Source organism: Morone saxatilis, unplaced genomic scaffold (genome assembly GCF_004916995.1).
Source record: "Morone saxatilis isolate NCDOM2014 unplaced genomic scaffold, NCSU_SB_2.0 Contig14, whole genome shotgun sequence".
In the NCBI taxonomy this organism is placed as follows: Eukaryota; Metazoa; Chordata; class Actinopteri; family Moronidae; genus Morone; species Morone saxatilis.
In genome coordinates, this window is record NW_023339696.1 from 12,164,069 (window position 1) to 12,188,559 (window position 24,491).

The 24,491-nt window shown below is 43.7% G+C and overlaps 2 protein-coding genes across 5 annotated transcripts in view; one reads left to right on the top strand and one right to left on the bottom strand.

Annotated features, from left to right (window-relative positions):
* glis2b (GLIS family zinc finger 2b) overlaps positions 1-15,510 on the top strand; it is a 22,211-nt gene extending 6,701 nt beyond the window's left edge. Inside the window, exons 2-8 of one of the 2 annotated variants that reach the window (XM_035654637.1) lie at positions 1,530-1,564; positions 11,950-12,151; positions 12,446-12,576; positions 14,002-14,157; positions 14,258-14,391; positions 14,473-14,591; positions 14,761-15,510. In XM_035654637.1, coding sequence (XP_035510530.1) covers positions 11,974-12,151; positions 12,446-12,576; positions 14,002-14,157; positions 14,258-14,391; positions 14,473-14,591; positions 14,761-15,500 — 1,458 coding nt within the window. In that variant the 5' untranslated portion in view covers positions 1,530-1,564; positions 11,950-11,973 and the 3' untranslated portion in view covers positions 15,501-15,510. The remainder of the gene's footprint in view (positions 1-1,529; positions 1,565-11,949; positions 12,152-12,445; positions 12,577-14,001; positions 14,158-14,257; positions 14,392-14,472; positions 14,592-14,760) is intronic. The other variant, XM_035654636.1, reaches the window with a different exon arrangement.
* Positions 15,511-20,400: 4,890 nt separating this feature from the next.
* Positions 20,401-24,491, bottom strand: part of LOC118323534 (mitochondrial import inner membrane translocase subunit tim16-like) — a 106,165-nt gene continuing 102,074 nt past the window's right edge. Inside the window, exons 1-5 of one of the 3 annotated variants that reach the window (XM_035655524.1) lie at positions 23,477-23,587; positions 22,928-23,012; positions 22,120-22,256; positions 21,494-21,559; positions 20,401-20,569 (exon numbers count right to left, since the gene is read on the bottom strand). In XM_035655524.1, the coding sequence (XP_035511417.1) occupies positions 20,489-20,569; positions 21,494-21,559; positions 22,120-22,256; positions 22,928-23,012; positions 23,477-23,479 (372 nt within the window). In that variant the 5' untranslated portion in view covers positions 23,480-23,587 and the 3' untranslated portion in view covers positions 20,401-20,488. Of the gene's footprint in view, positions 20,570-21,493; positions 21,560-22,119; positions 22,257-22,927; positions 23,013-23,214; positions 23,398-23,476; positions 23,588-24,491 lie in introns of those variants that run through there. The other 2 variants (XM_035655523.1, XM_035655525.1) reach the window with 2 other exon arrangements.

The following is a 24,491-nucleotide window of genomic DNA, read 5'->3' on the forward strand; positions in this document are numbered from 1 at the left end:
AGCCAAATTAAAAAAAGCAGGAGCTCCTTGATTGTCCTGTAGTGTGTGTTTGCCCCCACAACAAACCAACATCACGTCACTTTGTCTGCTAATTGCTCTCTGCTGTTTTGTATTTCTCCCTCTTCCTGTTTTCTTCCCCTTTCAATATGTTTTGGTTTTGGAAGCTGAGCCTCTGCCCTGTTCCTCCTCTCTGTGCATAAAAACACTTATGCACACATATAGACTCACATGCTAACAAACACATTTATGGAGACACTCCCTGTCCAGAGCACATCTGGTTCTGTGTCCCCATAAGCTCCCCCCCTCCCCTTCTTGGCTCTCTCCTGTGCAGCATGGCTGGTGCACAGGTGTCACCCAGCCCTCTCCAGGGACAGGGAGTGGCCATTCAGGAATTCTGTGCTGAAGAGGCAGAAAAGTTACAACACCGTAGACGTGTCCGATAGGCCTCGGCAACCCCACTCAGTGATAAAGAGAGCACCCACTAGCTCGCCCCATGCCTTGCCCCCAGCCTCCCAGAGGCCCTGTTGCATAAAGCTGTTGTTGGGATCATATTACCTTGGCTATTGAATAAGGAGACTTGCTTCCCAGGGAGTTCACTCTGTGCTGTTGACTTATTGAGTTGCAAGCAAATGAAAGTGGCTGGGGTCAGTGCGTAAAGGCGAAAGGGGTTTGTTTCTCATGCGTGTGGTGCCATAATATTCCCGTCCAGGAAATGACTGTGAGACAGGCGCACCCCTCCCAAAGCTGGAGCGGTACCACGGCACTCTGAACTGGTCTGAACTCCACAACACGCAGCCAGCATGCTGTGCACTAGTGTGTGTGTGTGTGTGTGTGTGTGTGTGTGTGTGTCTACAGACGTAGGCATGTTTGTATGGCTGTACATAGGGCACTGTACAGTCAGTGTTTATGTGTGCATAATACTATATTCCTCCATACCTCTTTTCCTGATCCTTGAAGTCACTGGGAGGATAGACCACATTAGCCCAGCAACTGGCGCTGAAATATAGCCTGGGTTTGCTGCTTATCGTACCACAGTTTCCATACGCATGTCAACCCCATTAATCTGCCCTCAGCTTGCTGTTAACTGTGTGGGAGAGAGGGGAGAGAAAGAAAGAGGGATTTCTGGACCTCCTCCCATTCCCTCCTGCCCAGTGGCTTAGAACTGGTGCTGGATCTTCACCAGTGAGAGAATATAACAGACATCCCCTGTTGAGTTTAACCACAGTTGCTTTGTACACTGAGTTATGTTTTGAAAGGAGCTCGAAGCCGTGGTGGTTATACATGTGGTGGGTATACTGTCATACATCCAAGTTTTTGGATGCACACCTGTGGGCTCTGTTTTGAGCTGAAGTCATTTCTCTAAAGGCTTAAACCCTTCCCTGAGTTTTAGGGAGTGGCTGCCAGTAGCCTTTTGTTTGTGTGTGTGTGAGTGAGTGTGTGCTTAGAGAACCTGGTATTTTAAAGATTTAGGCAGGTGCCAGTGCTTTGCATTCCTAACCTGACCTTGTGCTCATTTCTGCTGCCTTTAGGGGAGGTCTGCCTCTACAAAGCCAGCAAACCAGGGGTGAGTGTGTATGTGTGTGTGTTTGTGTACACACGCATGCACATTGCAAGGTTTCAGCTTTAAATATTTCCCTTTAAAGTGCTTTAACCGCTTTTTTCCATCCATGCCTTAGTGCATCAGATAAGATCACTCTTGCATGCATGCATCTCTACAGTGAAAAGAGCTTAGGGTTCCACTGCGATCCATTATATACTCACAGTGCTAACACATGTCACCTGCACTGCCCCAGCAAGGAAAGATGGAGAAAAGGACGTTCAGAGAGAATGTTAAAACAAGCATAGGGATACTGACACCGTTATACCTCAACAAATATTGCTCGCATTTCATACTGCCTGTCTAGCTAGAATAATGCTAATGTTGGTGTGAGTCAGCTGGAATGACAGCATTTAGTGTGGGAGTAGCAGAGAACCATCACTTCCGAAACACAGACCCTATCCAGCAACCTTAGAAAAACGGACACAGCTGGTTAGTGGGCTGATGAGAAGACAAGGGGCCGGGATGTTGTGCTGTTTGATCCCCCAGAATCATTTTAAAGTTCCTCTGGTACCTTTAAGAAAACTTACAATAGTGTCATGGAGTCTTCCTGACCACATGAATATAAACAAAAACATGTTTACCCCAAGCTTTGTTGCACAAATTGTAAAACGGAGCTGTTAACTTTTATCACTGTACTTTTTCACCCACCACCAGCTCTGACGGCCTCAAACTGTTTTTTCTCCTTTTCTTTAGTCCCCCCCCCCCCCATTCTTTCCTCTCCTGTTGTTTCCTACTGAGCGTGGTGTTGGTGAGCCCCTCGGCTTGGCTGGCGAGCCGACTCCAGACCTGTGATTGCACGCAGGAGTCGAGGATGCATCACTGCCTGTGGAGGGAGGCCACAGGAATGGACTGAAAAGTGGGGAGAGAACAGTTGGTCTCAAGAGAGAAAGAAGAGAGAGAAGAGGACGAGAGAGATGAAAGAAGGAAGAGAGGAAGAGGAGAAAGTGATGACAGACGATTGGGATATACTGTATAGCCCAAGGAAGTGAGGAAGAAGTCAGGAGGGAACAGAACTGAGAGGGAACATGCAAGTTTTTGTTTATGTGGAAGTACGGCAGAGAAGAGATGAGAGAGGATGCATTCAACAGACTGCAGGAGGTAGAGAGAGACCCAGCAGAGTTAGTGGGAGGTCAAAGTAAGCCGGGGTGGGGATGTCGATCAAATCTCTTGAGTGCAAAGACAAACACATACTTTCTTCCCTTCTCTTCTCATGGATGGAGGTATGCCTCCTGCTGTGTTCATTGGTTCCTGCCGCCCTTTGCTGCGCTATGAAACTGCTATGTTGTGAAATGCCCCACGTTATTGTAAGATTACTCACCACTCTTCAAAGCCTACAGTACCGTTGTGCGAAGTGCCTTAAGCATCAGCGTTAGTAGGTTTACTGCTTAAACACTCTGAGTCATCCTCCCAAGGGGATTATCTGTTTACCGCTGATTGCTGTCCTGATATTGTAGTATAGATTAAAACTGCTTTAGTTGATTAAAAACTTATGTAGCCTATCTGATTTTAAAAATGAGTAGGTGGAAGAAAAAAATTAACCAGTGACTCAAAACACATGTTGCTACACGTGGGCCCTCAATCATGTACCGCTCATGGCATATAGCAGCTACTAGGGAGTCTAATAAATTGACTGAGGCTTGGAAGAAGTTTCCTAGCCTCATGCCAATGTGCAGCCACTCTCTCCCCCTATACCTGCCTCGTCCCTTTTCATTTGTTCTGTCAGAATAGTTTGGATGATTGCTTTTATTTTGCAGAACCGATTTTCTGAAGGTATTTGCACCCTGAAGCTCTGTTCCCTTCCAAATCAATTTCAGGATGAGAAACAACTCTCAAGAACTTTGCATAAAGATTTACAGTTTTAAGGTGAAGTCAAATTCTTATTCACAAAACGCATTATTGTATCGATCTGATAATGCACGCTTGCTTTGAAATTCACCCATCGTCCTTCCACCCGTCCCTCCCCTCCCCACCAAGGGTTGAGTCAGGTCATTGTGTCGTGCAATAATCCTGGGTTTAGCAGGGCATAAGGCTTTCTGACACAATGTGAAATCTCAGTCAGATGGCTCTTTATAGATCATTTGTGGCCTAATCTCACTATAGGGCAAACTAAGTGGAATTGCTGTTCTGTTGTCAGGTCCGTCTGGATGCTATTAAGATGCCTCTAATGTTTAATTCAGCCTGGTCTGCTATTAATATCAAATCACTGGCCAGTAGTGTAGTGTAGTAGTAGTTGTAGTAGTGTTTTCTTTGCACAACTGCATAAAGGTCTACATCCTGTGGATTTCAAATGCATATTTTGATTTGCTAGAACGCATGTAGGTCCATAATGTTAATACCACAAGAAATTCCTGATATGTATGGCAGCAACTAAGGATTATTTTAATGACCCATTAATCTGACAGTCTTGGTTTATAAAATGTCAGAAAATAGTGAAAAGAGAAAATGGATCTTAAACAGAGCAGCAGATCTTCACATTGGAGAAGCTAGAACCATCAAATATTTGACATTTATGCTTGAAATGTTGACTAAAACAGTTCATTGAATATCATTATGGTCGTCGATGAATGTTCTGTCGATTGACTAATCAATCGACTAGTTGTTTCCACTTTAGTGTCACAGCATCACATTTCTTTCTTCTGATAGTGAATCATTCCGTCTTCATATGCTGGAACTTAGTATTTAGTTATTTTAAAAATCATAATCCAGTATGGATGGACAGTTGGAATTCCCTTTTATTAACTGTGTACCTAAATTCATAACAAAAAGCAAAAGAACAAAGAAATGTATTTTGGAAATCTAGGAAGGCTAATGTCTGACTGTTCATAACAAAGTTTGAATGTTAATGTTCAACCACAGAGACATATTGCTTTAAGCGCATGCTCTTCCTTTCTTATGTAGAAGTCCTCTTTGACAACAAACCGCAAGTGCGCCCCGCCCTCCTCGTTCTGTGCCTCCCTCCCTCCCTCCTGGCACCTTCCCTCCCTGCCTGCCCTCTGCCTGGAATTCTTCAGTGTCTGAACGCTTTGGCTGGAGGCCATCGGTAGCTCGCTGAGAAGCTTCCTGTTGCACTCTCTCCCTCCTTCAATACGTCTATCCCTCCCTTTTTTCTTTCTTTCCTTCCTTCACTCACTCCCTTTTCCCCCCGTCTCGTGTGCCTTCCTCTCCTCTTTTGCATCTTTATCACTTCATTTTGCATGCTCACTCTTTCTTTAATTTCATGCAATATATTCCTATTCTCTTTTTAAAACTCTCAAAGAACATGTGGCCCTCTTGTGCTTTTTTCTCCCTGTTATGAAGCATGTAGACACACGTGCCCCTCTGTCTCTGTGTTGCAGCCGTCATGACTCTAGCGCTCCAACAACTGTCTTTTTCCCTCAGTAGCCCTTCCCCAATGGCTCCAAGCATGCTGCTATTACATAACACTGTGTACAATCCTGTGTGCTTTTTTGCAACAGGGGGAAGGGGAAGGAGAGAAGTTTAGATTCCGAGTAAGAAAAATGTACTTACGTGACTGAAACACCATTTATCTTGAATAAATGGTGTGAATAGAGGAAATAATTTGGCAATGAATGTACCATTCAAACCTGGGAGGGGAACAGTAGTAAGTGAGAGAAGAATACGATGAGAAGAGGAAGAGAAAAACAAACTGAAAGAGTTAGAAGAGCAGTGAACGTGAGAGAAAAACAAAAGCAAAGAATAGAGGGATCAAGAGAGAGAAAGAGGGAATGAGAGGCCCAGAAGAGGAGGAGGAGGAGTGGAAACTGAGGTTTCCTGTCTGAGGAGGCGGCTGGCTGAGGAGGACAGAGGCAGGGGGAAAAAAAAGAATCTCTCAGCTGTATGTATTTGTGTGTTGAGTGATCCATCAGGGGTGAGGGGTGGAAGGTGTAAGCGGGGGCTGTGGCTCGGGTGTGCATGTGTCAGCGGAGGTGGGGTCACTCTCGGCTATTACCTCAAGAAACGTCAGCAATAACAGAAATAGGAGTGAAGGAGTGACCATTTTTGGGCCTGTTTTCTTGTGTCTCCAAAACTGTAACAAAGATATGAATAATTAGATGTGAACCTGTTTGTCTTTTTCACTGTCAGTATTAATGTGTGAAATTTGCTGCATCGTGTCCTTCTTTGACTAATCTAACCTGACTTTGATATGAATCCATGTTAATCTATTTACATGTATTCATATCAGTGGCTATTAAGGAAATTGCAAATGGGAATCGCTTTGCTTTGAAACGTGCAAATGCTTTGATCACTTAAATCCGATTATTCGCAGTGCTGTGTGTGTATAAACCTGTTTGAAACGTGCCAAGTTGTTTCTTCCTCCTTGGCCCCAGTTATACAGACGTAAAAAGCCAAATGTAAGGGGTCAGAGTTAACACCACACCCACACCTCACTCAGTCACCTTTGACCCTGTGCGTCCCACCTGGTGGATGGAAAAACCAGCAGGTCTAGACATGATGACCAATACTGCAACTGCAGGTCTTTACACATCATTGCTAAACCACAGAATAACAAAACCTAAAGGTAACCTATTCACTAAACAGAGTTGTTTCCCTTCAGTTCATTAAATGCGGTCACTGCAGTGTTGCACCAGAGATTTAACATTGCAAAAGTTATATTTTGGGGGATTTCTTTTGTTTAATTAGTCACCTTTTTAAAAAATGGATGCAATAGCCTTTGAATCAAGTTTCTTCTCTAAAAAAAGGAGAGCAAATGATTGAACCAGTCCACACCATAAGCTTTTAGTAACTCTATAATAACTCTTTAATAACAGCATATTAATCCTAAAATAACATGGAAAACTTTTGATACTAGAGCTAGACTGATATTGGATTTGATGATTTATTTGAGTAAATCTTAAGAACGTATATGGTCTGATATTCATTGTTGAATAAACATAAATATCTTTGATAAAGATCCTCAAAACCTGGCTGTTAAAAATAATGACCAACCTATGCAATGAACAGGGCAATTTATAGTTGATAAATAAACTTGCCAGTGATCTGTGGTTGATAAATCATGTAATTAAGAATAATTTCCCCTCCTCCTTGTTACTTATTAGCCGATATGTACAATCAGGGCTTTATTTCACACCTGTGATCAACCTTCATTGTTTGTAGGGTCATGAAGCCAGGAGAATACCTCCTGGGGTGCTTTGGTGAAGACTTGTTTCCTGAGACGTGTCAGCATACGTAATGTTTTTGTATTTTTGGAGTACTGATGTTTCAGTTTCACAACTTGGTACTTTGTTCTCATTAATTTTTAGTTATCCGCTGCCTCAAAAGGATACCCAGTTCTATCACTTATTCTGCTTCACAGGATATGTAGGAATTTCTGCTTCCTGTAAGTACATTGTGTCACTGCACGGTTGTTTTGAAACACGTTGAAGCCCTTCGGAATCACACCAACTATCGCATCAGTACCCTCCGTTGCTCGCAGTTCTCTCTCTCTCTGTAAATACCATGTGTTTGTGTGTGAGAGTGAAAAAGAGAGAGCAAAGAGCCCTGAGGAGAGATGGCTTACCTCCTGCAGATCACCTCCCAGGGTCACAGTAGGAGGCAGATTAAGTTACAGCCAGCCTCAGAGGGGGTCACACAAAAAGTGTTCACACACACACACACACACACACACACACACACACACACACACATTCTCTCAGTCTCCGAACCCCTCACAGAAAACAAAATATTACACAATCCGATTTCAGACCCTGCAACATAATCATCTTATGCTGCACAGTTTTGATATTCTGTGATGCTTTCTGTTGGCGCTGCACCATCAGATTGAGCAGATTGAACCTATCCTCAGATCAGGCTGTGGATCAATCAGTTTGAGGCAGGGTAAAGGGTCAGCGCTGATCCATGTGAGCCTAGCCTCGGAGCATGGAGGTGTTGAAACACATCCCTTCTTCTCCGACCTGATGCCCCCCTGCCCTCCCTCACCCATTGGCCAACACCTCTTCACCCCCAAACACATACACCCCATACCTCATCAAAGGGACTTTGAGCGGTGTCCTAATGCAGTGGGGTGGATGTGGGACTCGGGTGGGAAAGGGTTATGCAGGGGAATAGGTGATGGGGGTTGCTAAAGACGACACACGCACAAACCCTCTCTTTCAGGACTCTTCTTCCTCCTCAACTTCCTCCTCCCTTCATCCTCACCTTCGTATATCCTCACTGTGGCCCCTTCCGTCATCCTCTCCTCTCTCTCTCTCCCGTTCAGCTGCCGGTGCCTGTGTTTACTCTGTTAGAGGGAAAGAGAGGGCCCAGAGAAGGGACAATGCCGTCTTTCAGAGAGACTGTCGACCCCACGGCTGAGCAAGGAAGTCTGCATGGGGGCCAGCCAACACCCCTTCCACAAACTTCACAGCCATCCGCCACTGAGCTTTACACACACTCACATATTACGAAGGCATGCATACACAGACGACACCATACTCCGTCCTTCTCTGTATCTCTCAGTCGGCCTTTTCTTCTCTTTGTCTCACGTTTCCCGCAAACCCCCTCTCAGTGACCGTGGCTGTTTGGAGGATGTAGTCAAAATCCTGTAACTTCAGTCCAAAATCCACACACTGAGTCACTTCCCAGCCAGTCTCTACTACTTCTCCACCAAGAAATAATTATGAGGGTGGGTTGAGGTGAAATGCAGCAGAGGGGACTGATTTTCTCAGAAGCTGCACTGGCCAACTCCGCTGGGAACACATTAGTGCGGTATGGACTGCTTTGGGGTGCTGTGGCAGGTATTATAGATATCTTATGACCAGTTGAGTTTCTCGGAAGTCAGAGAAAGTTTGAGGTTAATCTCCTTTTTGTCATTTGACTTGTCTGTTTCTTGGCTAAAAAACGTCTTTGAGAACGCACACATAGAGATGTGCAGAACAGTGTAAGTCCATCAAAACACAAAATGCTTTATTCACCGGATGTTTTCAGCTACCTTGCCCGTCTAAAGTTCTCATATACAATTAATAGATCAGTCATGTGACATACCATCTACACAAATTATCAACATCCCTTTCTTTTTTTTTCAACTATCTTTTTGTTTTTGAGAACAAGGTACAGAAAGACAGTTATATAAAAGGACAGTACTTTTGGATTTTTCACAGAACACATATATAAATAAACAAATACAACCCCCCCACCCTACAACATCCCTTTCTTAAAAAAATACTGTGTACAAAATATTATTACTCTTAGTTGGTACAAAAATTACAACAGAAACACAAATAACTATAAATATTCAGATTTTTTTATAATATTCTTTGGCAAATGCAACCTTTCGTCTTTCCAGTAATGGAATTAATTCTAAAAAAGGTTGAATATAACAAACAAAATTATTTCAACAACATTTTCTGCTTTCTCAAAACACTATGCTCAAATCCCCCCCTCAGCATTTAACATTTATGAATAATTAATTTCAAAGTCAATCTGTGTTTGACCTTAACACATCCATCCATGAACTGAATTTCCAATTGTTCTCATTTAAACTGGAACCGGTGATGTTTGAAAACTGAGTTAAATGATATAGACAAATGGATTAATCAGCTCATCTTTTCGGATTTACTAGTTCGACATGAGTCAGTAATAGTAATAAAATGCTAGAAACAGGTTCACTTTATTGGAAACAACAAATATTTACACGATGACACATGACATACTAATTTGCTAATTTAAAAGACCATTTCTCCTCCTACAACCTGCAACAAGCTGAATAATACAACAATGCTCTTTATTATATGAGATAAAGAACAAATGTTGTTTGAGCGGGAGTGGGATAGCTATGGAGGCCGGCTTAAAAAAACTGTAAAAGATGAGCCATACAATCCATAACATAGGTATAGTAATGGTTTGCAAGTGGAGGAGCCGCCTGAGAAGAGCTCTTGTGTGTGGAGACCCCTTTAGTGTCTCTCTGCTGGTCTCACTGTGAGAGATGGAGGATCACATGATTTGAAGTGCCAAATTGATTTATGGATCCATATGGATCCAAAAGTTTCATATCTGTTTCTCATCGTGTTTTATAGCAGGGATTATAGAACTGATGGTAGGCCGGTTTTGTGTTTGTCCCCATAGTGGATGAGAGTAGGATTTGTAGAAAGGTTAAGCTGATTCCTGGTCTGTGCCTCAGGGTGAGGGCTTTTACTCAGTTAAAGTGGATGACAGATGATTTTCTGCTATTTTAGCCAAACAATAAAGCCAAAACTCTTGGCAGCCTGTATGGCAGGAGTTACAGTAAGTTAGTCATACCCACCCAGTCCAGAGGAAAGAGAGAGAGAGAGAGACAAACAGAGATGTGGTATTAACCGCAGCTCATTCTAAAAGAGGATCATATCCGTTCCGACAGATCTAAACATTTTCACGGCTAATGACAGTGTTTGCCCACATAAAAAACTCTACACACATAAATGATAATTAGAGCTACTGCCAGTAAAACTTCTCCTTTATCAGTACACAATTGGGTTGAACTGGTAGAAATAATTCATTAAGTATGTGTCGAGGTATACAATACTGATGTGGTTAAATCGCTCTGTTTAGAAAAGAAAAGAGTCATTGGTCCCTTCTTAGTGCAATTCCAATGTAATTTTGAAACCTGAAGTGTTGATGCATTTGATTGTGTTACTGCCTGACTGCAGCTTGTTGGAAATGCCTTTTCTAATTCTAGCATGTAGTTCTTTTAAACAACCTTCTCCTAGCACGGAGCATGCTTCTGAGGGGTTTTCCTGCTCTTTGTGTTTTAAATTATCACCAGTGTTAAGTTATTCGGCCGGTGGGTCATGTGCTTGTCAGTGTGGTCTATAATCAGATAAAAACCAAAGGTTATTTGACCTAAATGTGTCTTTATGTCTTGTGAGGAACATGAGTGTGTTTGTGTGTATATATATAAATGCAGCACAGACAGATCTCACAGTTAATGCTACAGTATGTTCCTATGTTCGCATCAGTAAGTTTGTGTATCATCATCCTCTTATCTATGGCTGATTGAGTCTGTACACCCCCCACCCCCTCTAGCTGTGTGTGTGTGTGTGTAGTGTGTGTGTGTGGGGGCGTGGTTGTGCGTGTGCGTGTGTGTGAGCTGGTGGCCATCCCTTGTTGGGCTGGTGAACCTGGTGACCTCTCTGCTCCGTGCCTCCCAGACACAAGGGCTTCTCATGTGGCCCCTGGCCAGTTGCTCTCAAAGCCCACCATTCACTACCAACCGTGGCTTCTGTGAGTGTGTGTGTGTGTGCTAGGGAGAGGGAGGAAGGGTGAATTTGTTGAAATTACAGTTTGATTAATTGTGTGTGTGTGTGTGTGTGTGTGTGTCTGTAAGTATGACTGTGTATGGTGTACGCTCAACATGCACACAGAGAGCTGTTCTACATGAACTCGAGCAGGAATATAGGACACCCTGCAACTCTCTCTGTGTGTGTGTGTCTGTGTGAGAGAGAGCCTGGTGAGAAGGAGCATTGAACCTTAATACATTGTGCTGAATGGAGAGCTTGGCTATAAACCAGCAGTATGGTACTGGCACTGCCTATATATGCGAATCAGTACATGCTGGATAAAGAAGAATAGACTCAGCATTTATTTACATTTAAGTTAATGATTGTTTCTGATGCTTCAATCTTGATTAACAGGGTTCAATTGGATATTTGGTTGTGTAGGTGTTTGCTAAATACTTTGTGCGGTACGAAACAGTGATGCTGGGTCAGCCTGGTGGTATAGAAAGACTACAACAGGAACTCAATATGACAGCTAGATGAAGCGGCCTGCCCACAACCCTCAGGCTGGGTCCAGAGGTCAGTGTGTTTAGAGGAGGGAGGAGGTGGACGGAGTGGGTGCAGCTGGACTTGAAGGCCTAGGGGGTTGCCGGTGGGTCTCAAAGGTCCATGGGGTCTGAAGGTGCACACGGTGGGGGGTGGGGGGTTTGATGTGACCGGGTGCAAGGGCCAGTAACTGGCCAAGGGGTGTGGTGAAGCAGGGCTGGCGGTGAGGGTGACCATCTGGATTGGATTGTAGACATTCCTCAGGAAGAGTGTGTGAGTAAAGGTCAGTGTGGAAAGAGAGGAGGGGGTCACTCAGATCTCTACGTGTGTGTGTGTTTATTTTTCTTTGGCTTACTCAGTGTTTCAGTTTTACGATTGTGGTCGGTTTGCCATTGTTAGAGAGTATTTCTTACCCAGTGGGATTGTGGAATGTGAGATACTTTCAACAACATTCACATGGGAAATATTGCAGGTGTGAGAATCTGTCTTCTGCAGTCTGTCACTGTTTCACACTGGATTGCAGCTTTTCATTGTATGTGTGGTTATATGAAAACCAGGCTATTCTTCATTGCCCCCACTCGGCGTAACTCTGCCTGTCTGTGACTGTTTGTGCAGGTGGGAGGTCAGCTAGCTGCAGCCATGCTGTCGCTAGACGAGCCCCTGGACCTGAAGCTCCCTCGGCGGGCCAATGGGAGGGACAGAGGGGCGCGCTCACCCCCCCTCTCCTCACTGCACCCCAAGCGAGCCCGCCAGCTCCGCATGGCAGATGATGGCACCGCAGTGATAGAGCCGGCCTCGCCAGCATCTCCGCACACAGGTAAGTGACAACAAAACAAGCCTAAGACTTGACAGTCTTGATAGAGGCTCTGTTAGGCAGTACTTTGGCACGGTGGTGCCAAATCAATCATTAGGATTTATCCTACCATGAATATCTGTACAAAATACTGGAGGGCAAGCCATCCAGTAGTTGTTGAAATATCTAAGACTGACCCAAAGTGGTGGACTGACTCTCTGAGCAACATTGCCATCCCTAGAGCAAATGGGACAGAGACCCATATCAGATCCCCCAGGTGAGAGCGCACCTTAACAGGTGTGTGTTTGTTTTTCTTAGGTGTGCAGGTAGTCCCTCATGATCGAACCGACACCCCCACCCCCCCTGCAGTGGACCTGAGCATGTCTCCCTCCTCCCGCCACACCCCCAGCTCTCCAGAAATGACCAATGGCAACTATGTCCCCTCAGGGGTGAGTATTATTGAGCTAAAACACACACACACACACACACACATACAAACCTACACACCAGTACAGGTATTCCACTTTAGCTTTTACCAGATTTTTTTGGGCAACCAATACCTCTATTATTTCCCCTTGCTCTGTCATACTTTCTTTTCATCTCTGAGTTGTTGAAAGGATAAACACTGTCTTCCAGTGAAGTTAGTGAGAGGCCAACACTTTCCTGTCTGCAGCGGTGAGTGACTCAGCCTGCTGGGGTCAGCAAATCAGGAACAACATCGGGTTGTGTCACACTCTCCATAAGGGAATCAGGCTATGCAAGGGGTGGGAGGCCTGTGTGTGGGTTTGTGTGTGTGGGTGTGTGAGAGAGGAGGGGGTAGTTCTTATCAAACACCTCTTGTGTCCCCAACAAGTGCCTCTGTCTGTGCAAGTTGCACTCAGCGGCCCCACTGGCATGACGTGTGTGTGTGTGTGCGCCTGTGTGTATGCGTGTGTGCGTATAATCCGATTTAAGACAAGGTACAGCCATGCAGACCTCACGCCGCATAATTCAATTCCCTCCCAATTGAATTGAGACACGCTGGCTGGGAGCATTCAGCCGCCCCTCGTCCCATGGAGACCTACATAGCCCCCGACCCGACCATTATACACACCCTACACTTTACTTATCCCCTGTGGACACAGATAGGACGCTCTCTCCCCCACTTACTCTCTCTCTCTCATACACAAAATGAAGCGCCTCTTATAGAGGAACAGCTGCACACACTCACACTCACATGTTCTCTCCCCTACAGCATCTCACAAAGCAGCTCACATAGTTTTGCATGCAGAGGCAGAGCTCAGCGCAGGGGATTGGTCTCATTTTATGAAATTTGTCACATATACATTTCTGAAATAGCTGAAGACGATGAGACAGCAACAGGATTGTGATCCATTTGCACCCTTGTACTCTCCCACTCTCTCTCTTCGTCCATACTCTCACAAGACACAGCTTGACACAATTTATGTGTCCCTTATTCTAAATTCCACTTTTCATCCTGACTAAGTTACTCTGTGTGTGAGCTGTTGCATTAGCTCTTTGAGCCCCAGCTGAGGTTCAGTGAATCTTACAGCTCTCATGCAGCGCTCAGGGATGTAGGGAGGTTTTGTAGCACACAGCGGGTGACTACAAGAGAACAAGTGAAGTGTTTTTTTGAAGGGAAAGACAAAGATCGGCAGTTCTGTACTCTATTGAGCAAAAGAATGACTGTTGTTTCTATCAAGTATTTTCTCAGCGAGTCCATCAGTATTTATTTGTGTCATTAGTTAGTTGAGTTCATACTGCCGACTACCTTTAGACAGTCAGAACTGAAGCTAAACTTGTGCTTGCTTCTTTCTTATGTGTGCAGTGGATTAATAACCCTGTTGCTCTTTTTTTCTCTTTCTGGTTATCAGAATTCTCACATCTCACAAGCCTTTCAGTTTTTTGTGCCAATCGGAGCTGGGGCGGGACTTCACCTGCCATCCTCCATGTTCATTGGCCAGACGAGCGACAAGAGAGCCTCTCCTGACCTCTCAGCGGATGAACAACTGGCCTGCCGCTGGAAGAAGGTAAGTAAAGGAGACCCATTTTATGATTCTGCTGCAGCCAGATCAAAGCTTTATCGGCACAACAATTCATTTGAAATGCTGAATGTTTTCCCTCCTCCAGTGCCATCTGCTCTTTGACTCCCTGCAAGACCTGGTGGATCATGTCAATGACTTCCATGTCAAACCTGAAAAGGATTCTGGATACTGCTGCCACTGGGAGGGCTGCGCTCGCAAAGGGAGGGGTTTCAATGCTCGGTGAGAAAATCAGATACTTGGGTAATTTAGGGGAGAATTCAAGAGGAAGCTACTAGAATGAACTTGTTTGTGTGACTGCAGGTACAAGATGCTCATCCACATCCGCACTCACACTAACGAGAAGCCCCACCGCTGTCCCACCTGCAATAAGAGCTTCTCACGCTTGGAGAACCTCAAGATACACAACCGGTCACACACAGGTCAGTGGTGGAGCGAAATGGAGCACAAATGACAAAATGTGTTTGCTATAAAATTGAGACGTACAGAGTTTTATATTTAAAAAATGCTTGTCCTTTTGTGTCAAAGCTAAAATCAATACGTTTTCTTAATTCCTGTAAAGTAAAATTGGATCGTTTCTCCTCACTGCAGGTGAAAAGCCCTACATTTGTCCTTACGAGGGTTGCAACAAGCGTTACTCCAACTCCAGCGACCGCTTCAAGCACACACGCACACACTATGTGGACAAGCCCTACTACTGTAAAATGGTGGGCTGTCTGAAGCGCTACACAGACCCCAGCTCTCTCCGCAAGCACATCAAGGCCCACGGCCACTTTGTGGCTCAGGAGCATGGCTCCCCAGGCGGGGTGGGCTCCCTGCTAAAGGGGAGTCAAAGCGAAGTGCTTGCTAGCGCAGTGGGAAAGGATTCAGAGCTGTCTTATGTGAGTGCAGCCCACATTATCATCCCAGGGGCGGCGGCCGCCCTCCTGGGAGGCCATGCTCTGCAGGGTCTTGGTGGTGCCCTGCCCCTGTCCCCGCTCAGTCCTCGGCCCCTGGACCTCAGCACACTAGGTTGCCCCAGCTCACCTCCAGGCAGCATGGGATCCATCCTGTCCTTCAATGGCTCCCCGCTGGGCCTGGCCAAGTCCTCTCTGCTCTCTGGAGCATTCCCCTCCTCGGCCCTGGGCCTGCCAATGGTGCCCATGTTGGGGGCCTCGTCTGAGCGCAGGGCGCAGAGCCAGCAGGCCAAGAAGAGCCTGGGGGAGGAGGAGGCCAAGAACGAGGTGACTGGGGGGGTCCTGAACCTCTCCACAGGAGGGTCTCATGATCCCCTGTCCTGGGTGGTCATCCCCCCAGGCACTGTGGTGCTCAAGCCAGCTGTGGTCAACTGACACACACACACACACATTCCAGAAGAGCTCAGGGGGTCGGAATGGGAGGGTGAACGCCATAGTGAGGGTACAGGCGGTCAAAGGTGATAAGGATCGGCTCGCACAATCAAATCCAGGCAATGCATTTCAGAGAGAGGTTGGAAAAGGAGAAAACTATAGAGAAACTCATCAAAACCCTCAATCAGTGGAACAATAGATAACACTACACCTCACAATAATTAAGTATACAACGCAAGTATGATGGGAAACTAAATCTGGGGCCCGAGAACTCTGTTCAGGACCGTATATGGCTCCGTGTTTCTATCACAAGGCCTGGCAATGGGCTCCTCTCTGCTCTCTTATTTTATACTTTATTCATTCCTGTTTGCTGGTTCTGTGGACAGGGACCATGAACGTGACAGTCTTATTGCTCTGTGTTCTTACAAAAGTCCTGATATCATTGATAAGTATTTATATGACTGTACTTCATCGACAGTGTGCCTCCAGCTTAGCAGTGAGACAGATACAACCATGAAACTGAATGACGCACTCATAGTTAGGCAAACGTGCACGTAATAGGACGATTCTCCACAGTTGATTTTAAAGTTATGACCTATTTTTCGCAGGGCTGCTGTGATTAATATGATTCAGACAGGCTTGCCAAACCAAAGCAAGTGAACAGAAACTGTCTTGGATTTGTCCAGGAAAGGGCTGCAGCTTCAGCTCTGAGACAGTTCAATTAAACACAGCACTTAATAGTGTCAACTGGTTATAGTATTGAAACCTCAAAACTGCTGCTAACCTCTCAGCTCCCCCCGGTGTAACATAAACTGGGAGAGAGCACTTTTGACAATCTATCCCCAGATCGGGGAAGGTGACCAACAAGAATGTGTGCCAGGCGTGCAGACTAGGGGCTTTTAGGGCACAGAGCGAACTGAGGACTTGACACAGACAAATGGTGTTACATCACCTGGCAATGACCAATCATCACTTCCTCTTTTCCACAAGTGAAAATTAAGGCACTGGTGTGTCTGGCTCCCTCCTCTGGTAGGACATGATACACAACATCCCGCTTGCCATTTACAGAACTCGCACTGTTTCACTTCTGGATTGTCCAGCTGCTTTCCCGTAATTGAATCAACACAGCCAGTTTGTGTATGAAAGGGCCACTGTGGTGATAAACACTAGTGTCTTTTATTTTAAAAAAGTGACCCAACCCAAAACCAGCTGTGAAAAACAGGCGGTCGTCTAGTCGAAGCCCAACTTAGCCTAGTCGGTTTTTGTCCCTAGTTCAACAAGTCCTATGCTGTGCCAAAAATACCTGGAGAGGGGAAAGAGGGATGTACGTATTGTGCCACAGAGGGGGGTGTGATGCACTCAATGCCACATACAGCTGGACTGACTAGGAAGCCACACTATTGCAAACTGCCTCATTTTACTCTGTCCATAGGGGCAAAAAAAGAAAAGAGAGAAAAAAAAAGACTCATTTGACTTCTGGGAAAACTTTTCTCATGGTTCGATTAAGCAGTCAACATGCACTTACCACACATTATATTCCTTACATGTTTTATGAAATGTTACTGCCAAGTCATGGTTCCTTAAAAAAAATAGTTTGCTCTTATTCCATTTTCTGCAAGGGTCAGTTTTGCTGTGGGGTCCTTCCAGGCTTGTGTTGCTCAGTGCTAATGCATGTATGATGTTGACTGCCGTCTCCACGGAGGAGAGGTAGGGGAGCAGGAGAGGATCATCACAACACAAGGAACATTCCCTCAAGAGACTCCTCCATCTCTCCTCTTCTCTGCTTATGTTGGTGGTCTTACTTTTCCATTGCCCAGTCTTAGAAATAATCAGTTATTGCTGTTTTATATTGTCTTTTTTTTTTTTTTGCTGTTGTTCAGACGAAACATTTTCTCTGATGTTGAAGTTGCTTCTTGTGTTCTGCGACGGCTGCTCTGCACTCAGCTTTCTGCTGTCGAGGATGAGTCTTTTGAGGGGTTGAGGAGAAGACGAGAGGGGAGGTTTGGGTGGTCCTCTAGGGCAGTGGTTCCCAATCTCAGGGTTTGGGATAAATCTGAAGGGTCATAGATGATCAGATAGATAGATAGATCACATTGAGAGGAAAAGTTTACTTTTTGGGACATTTCTCCATAATATTGTACAGACACTATTGTTTCCCTCAGAATTAACTTAAACCTGAAGTTTTCATTTAGTGCTATCATCAGGTCAAAATTTTAATTTGTCCAATATTTTGCTTTATCACCAAATAACTGCAAAACTAATCATCTCTCATCAGCCTCATCTTTACTATGTGCAAAGTGCTAATTAGATCATGTTAGAATTATGATATGCTAGAATAAGGTGGTGAACCAGGTAAATTATTACCTGCCAAACATAAGCACGTGTTACTGCGGGCATGTTATGCTGATATTAGCATGTAGCTCAAAACACACAGAGTTGCTGGCATGGCTGTAGACTCTTAGTTACTCTAGTCTTGTTTCTTGTTAAATACTGAATATGGTTACTTGTTCAGGGCTGCAAAACCTTTAAAATTAAACAACCTAGGAAGGAGAAATCACTCTTTGGTTGAAGTGCTCACAACAATATGTCAAAACTAAGGCCATAAACTGTGCTTAGGGGTCATACGTACAGATGATATTACTTTATTTTAAGGGTTCACAAGCTGAAAAGATTGGAGACCACTGCTCTAGGGGGGACATATCGGGGTGTCCAGTGGACCAAAGGACATCACATTCCTCCATGACAATCACATTGATTTACTAAGGATCATTTAGAGAGGGTGTGGGCATAAAATTTGACTATCAATTATATTTGAGCTATTTAAGCTAACACTAAGATTTGCAAACTCAGCTTCCTTTGTTCTGACTTTTAATTTCCACAGTCAGGTAAAGGGAAACCATTAAGAACTAACACCCGACTGTGAAATGGTTTCTGGGAAAGCGTGAGAGCAAAGAGAGAAAGGATTGGCTGAATGAATAAATGAATGGACAGGGGGACAGGGAGAGATGAGGGGAGAGGCTGTGTGCCAACAGAGGAAAAGAAGCAGAGGATAGCTGCGCTGTGCAGCTGCCCTCCATCTGGCCATCTACCCAGCAAACGGCTCTCTCTGCTCTGAAGTCACTGGCTGTGCTGTGCCCAATGTGGCAGCCACTCACAGGCATACCAGCCTGCAGAAAAACTAGGCCAGTGAACTCTGTCTGCCCTCTGGGTTTTTTTTTTTACAGATTAAACCCAAAAAGCTCAACTCCCCCACCTCCCGGCCATCAAGGTTTTTTTTTTTTTGCACCAGAGATGGGGAAAAACAGGCAAACTAACAAGCCGCACTCACAGTAAACAAAAACAAATATAACCCTCTATGTCTGAGGACGAGCTCTGTGTCAGGCTGCCCACAGCCCTGAGAGGATTCAGTGCACAGATGAACTGCATACCTGTGTTTCTGCCTCTGTAATTCTTAGTCACCATTATCTCAGACATCCCCTCCCTTCCTAAAGACACACACACCCATCAGTGGCCTGTCTGTGGTTCCAGCCTCGATGAGTCTGTTGTTGTGAATGGACAATTCTGGCGTGTGATGTCATCAGAAACAGGTGTTAAGTAGGCTAGACACGGTTTCCGTGGCAACAGTGAAATCCACAGATGCAGCAGCACTCCTCCCTCCCTGTCTGTCTGTCTGTCTGTCTGTCTCTCCTCTGCAGGTCGAAGCCAGGGACAGAGACTCAGCCCGGCGGCAGAAAGCTGAATAATATGACACGGATCCTCCCAGGGTCCACAACCTTTCAATATTAAATAAGCTGTATGATCCATTAACCCTTTGAGCTCAGTCTGTAATAAACTGCACTTTTGTTCCCCTCATAGCGTGTGTAGATGCGGGGATGCTGCCACATCCTTTCTCAGTGTAAAGCGTTAATTCATCAGTTGTTTCTGTTTGGGAACGAAGAATAATTGTAAAAAAAAAAATCCTCCTCAGTTGCTAAAATGTCTGAATTTAAAGTCTTTTGTTTTTTTGTTATAATATAAAAGCGGTACTTGCTCCTGGAGATTTTAAAGTAACCCTCACTTAATGCTATGAAAAGTGGAACTGAAAATCCAGGGCACAAAATTTGTGTTAGCTAGCTAGGTCAGTGTCATTGTAAAGGGGTGCCATTGACTAAAGTGCCACAGGGTTGCACAAAGGGTTAATGATAAGACTAAGGCCATGCAAGGCCTGTTCCAAGTTATGTTTTTTGCACATTTGTGAGATATTATGTCAGTATTTTAATTTTTCCAAGTGCCTTTTTATTATAGGTAAAATATAGAAGTTATACACTATATGAAAAAAAATGATTATATGAAAATATATTTTTTCCTGGCATCATGTTCTGTGGTTGAACATGCAGAATTTTAGAGTTGTAAAAGTCTCCAATTGGTACAACATAGCGGTGTTCTCCTGTTTTAGAGGAATTTTATTACGATATTGATAATAATGTCAATGAAAAGAAAAATGTTTAATAAAGTTGTATTTGATACAACTTGTGTATTCATTTCTGTTCCAGGTGTACAATAAAATGATATATTATGGAAATGTACGTTTAATACTCAAGAAATCGTCCAGGTAAATGTGATTGTGCCCCTTTAGACAGACATGCGATGTAATAACAATTCACCTGAATAAAAACAATCATATCACCCTGATTAAAAGTCAACAAGCTGCACTTTCACTCACCGCATTCAGCTTTTCAGCAATTAAAAAATCAACAGTAGCTGAAATAAAGCATTTCTGCGTGGCTTTAGATCACTGCAAACCACATGTAACATTTCACATATGACTATAAAAAATAATAAGCACATATCCTTATGACAGGCTCATGTTTGTGCCTCCCTGTCTTTAAATGACACCCACTGCCCAAAAAAATGCCACAAAATCGAGGCTAAAGAAAAAGAGAAGGCTTTTATTAGGTTATAATTTACAGAGGATGGGGAGAGGAAAGTCAGGGCGAACATTGTTTCATACTTCATGTTTCCGTATTCTCTTGCTTTTGTTGTTGTGTTTGAATAGTTAGTTCCTCGTCTAGACGCTCTTTAGCACGCACCACCTGGACATAATGGAGAGAAAGGGAAGTCACTTTTAAAAGAACCAGATCACACTCTAGGTCACTCAGAGTAGAGAGGAAAGATGAACTGAGTAACAACATGAGTTCAAAGAACAGATTCCTCCAACACAGCGAGAATCACGAGTCATAATTTGATATTTAACACAGACAGAAAGAGAACTGATCATTATTTGTTTGGATGTTGTGAGCAAAACAAGTAAACAGAGTGACTAAGCTACTGCTGAGTACCATTGTTCCCAGCTGCACAAATTCTAATACCAGGCACTTTACATGACTGTATCGTGTGCCACAATAAACGTCTAATTCCTGAGGGTGAAAACACTGTGGGGGTAAATCATGTAGTAGTGTGAACTCGACGTTAAGGAAGATAAAAAATAAATAAAAATAAGCAAAGAAAGAAAAAGGTTTAATGTTCTTCGTACAGCCCTACATTGCCACTTGAGGTTCGCTGAAAATACCAAAAGCCATATTTTTTAGAAATGTACAATAGCTTTGTCTTCTTGGGAGACTCAACAAAAGCAGAGTCGGTCAATCACAGAAAAAACAAAAAGTCTCATTGAGCGTGTGCCAACATTCAACTTCTTATCATAGTTTGGTCACCTGGACTACAGGCATAGAAATACATTTGTTCTAACATTCGTCATGGGCAAGACGAGAGAAAGACGAGAGAAAGCCGAGTTCACCCTGACAGACAGCTCTCTTCCTTTATGTTCCTCAGTCTGACACTCTAAACTCTCTGTTAATGTCTTAAACTAGGTTATAAATGATTTGGTCTGATTGGTTTACGGACATGTTTTAGGGCTGTTGTGATATGTTGGTGAGCCAATTTACTCCACCCTCAAACACACTTACTGCTACATACAGCTACAGTGAAATGTCTCACATCCCGGGATACAGAACACTTACTTTTGATTGTAGGTAAAATGAACCGCCCACTGCCTTGTCATTGACTTTAAAAAGGTGCTCGTAGTTCTATAAGAGATAAACACAAGTGTTAGTGTTCAAGTAAGAGGATCTGATCTTCATTTAATGCATCACTTTTTGTACAGAACTGCAAAGACACACGTTAACACAATATCTCCACTGTTACAGTAAACGAAAATGTGGATGATGTTGATGGATGGTCAAATAAATGAACAAAACAAACCATCATTTTACATGAAAATAAAATTGGGTGTCTCTTCTGTTAACTCTTAACATTCTTAGATATGGACTTTGCAGCTCTGTTATACAGAAGCAGCGTATTTGGCTATCCAAGATATGACTAACCTTAACAATATTTTATACCCACACCACCGTTTAGTCCAACGGGAGAATGGTTCATCTCAAAATATAGATTTTGAGATTTGAATAAGCTACAAATCAACATATTATATACATGTATCCTTTATTTAACCAAGTAAAAGACTTATTGTAGTGACCCGGCCACGAGGGCAGCACGGCCAGAAAAACCTGTAAAGACCTGGCAAACACTACGGTAGAAAAGGCTTAATGGCTTTGCGGCCTCGTACCAACAGAGAGCGTGTTTGTACCTTCTGAATCTCCTCAGGAGAGAGTGTGGAGATATTAAGGATTTGCTGCGCCTCCTGCAGACTCATCCCACTGATGCTAGAGGCTGCAGCAGACTGCTGACCTGAACGGCCCCTGGCCTGTGCTGCTGCTTGACTGGCTGTGAGAGAAAACGACACACACACACACACAACTTAGTTTCATTACACAACCTAAAAGAAAAATATTGTACAGTGCTGCAACTTGTGCTGGGTGATGCTTTATCATTGGGGCAAACTCACATCTGGATGATATGATCGTATCATATTCTGATGTACAAATGAACAATTGTGTGCAGATTGTAATGTTATTAAATAGTTTGGTCTGATGTAAAACATGGGAACAATTTTGAACATAAGTTGAATTATGTAACGTGATTTTGCATACATTAACAGATCATGATGTATACTGATTGTATATGTATACAACAATATCAATATATTATCATATAGTGTATTCTGTATTAATAGCATTACAAAGATTTTAGTCATATCAGACCTTCCTGCAACAAACTTTTAAATTATTGCTTAATCTGTTGATCATTTTTAAACAACACATTTACTATAAAAATGTTAGAAAATACTTAAAAATCCCCATCACGGTTTTCCTGAACTTCCAGAAAGGTTTGATTTCACATTTACATTACAATTACGTTACATTACGTAATGAAAATCGGTTACACAACAAAGTAAAGGTCTGTCAATCGGCTGAATGAGCAATGTGTCTCAGCACTCACTTTACATGTTTTTCATTGATTAACGTTACGTATTAGGACCACGTCACGGATCATACCTGCGTACTCTTGCCGTAAAGCGCGAGCAAAGGCGCGTCCCACCACCTGTGCTCCCATCACAATGATCTGTGCAAGATATTTAGCCTGCAGAGGGAGAGGAGACGAGGGGTTTAACAATGACAGTCAGTGCAACCAAAAGAAAGAGAGAGCGAGTGTGCGTCTGTCTGTGTGTGTGTGTGTGTGTGTGTGTCAGTGTCAGTCTTATTATGTTGAAATCAGTCCAGAGACATTACACTGACGGCAGCCTGAGGCGGGGACTGTCTGCAGGTGAGGATGTCACAAGCACCTTCATTACAGCTGTTAACACTGTGACAGCGTTTCCATTCGGGCTTCCGTCCTGTTTGGACACGAATTAACTTACATTTTGGTTCATGACTCTCTCTCTAAACGAACAATGTCCCAGCGGAGAGGAGGCAGCCACCGTACCTTATGTAAGAGAGCGAACCTACTCATGCTAACGCTACCGAGCAGTACACTCCTCTGACTCGCTAACGTCGGCTGTGAGCTCTGGGAAACACAAACATGAGCATTATGAGGTGTGTTCTTACCATTACGCCGGTCCCTCGGACAGTGTGCGGCTTCTAGTTTCACACATGTACGCCAATGAAGGTTATTGAAGGGTCAAAGTTCAAGGAAGCATCCAGAACACCAAATTCAAGATGAACCAAGTGGGTGGCGAGATTTGTAATACTGACACCTACTGGCAGGGAAGTCGACCTGCAGCTTCTTGTTCAGCTCCCTCTCAATAAAACATAAGCTCCCCTGAAAACCTCTGAAATACTGAGCCCCTCCAGAAAGAAACTGCAATGTGTGTATTTTTAGCCATTTTTTATGAAATGAGATTTCAGAAGAAAGTGAAATAATTCATTACAAATTGAAGCCAACTTGTTCTAGTGAGACAGGGGTTGATCTTCACTGTGCAGAATGATGTATGTGCCGAGTTTAGAATAGAATAAACTTTATTGTCCCCGAGGGGACTACAGTTACTTGCTACAGTTTGTTGCTTCACGGAAACAAGCAAACCTTAACAACAGACACACATCAAAAAACAATTACAAAATCAACATAAAAACATCTTAAAACATGGAAGACAGTACATTTTAACACTGACAATTAAAAAAGACTAGAAACTATAAGAAGTGCACGGTCGTGTTGATGATAGTATGAGTCAGCATCTGACGATATACCCTGTTTGAGTTGCAACTTCACACGAGTCTCCTTTTCGATCAAGTCATTCAGAGAAGGGGCGTTATTTCTTTTGCTTGCATGACTGGCGCCATATGCCTCAATGCTCAAAGACACTCATCATAGTTTTGTTAAAGAATGCCTTCATTTAATTCCATCCAGCCTAGCAAGTAAATAAGGCACCTAAACTATAAAAAACAATAAAATGGTAATTTATCTTTTAGCAAAAAGTATGAGTATGTATTTTGTTGTTGTGAAGATTAACACTATAATGCAACTATTTCCGTGCCCATATGGCCACATAACTCACCAAAATGATCGAGTTCAAGAAAGTCACTCAATATGACCTTCCTAAAACATGTATCACGAGACTAACCA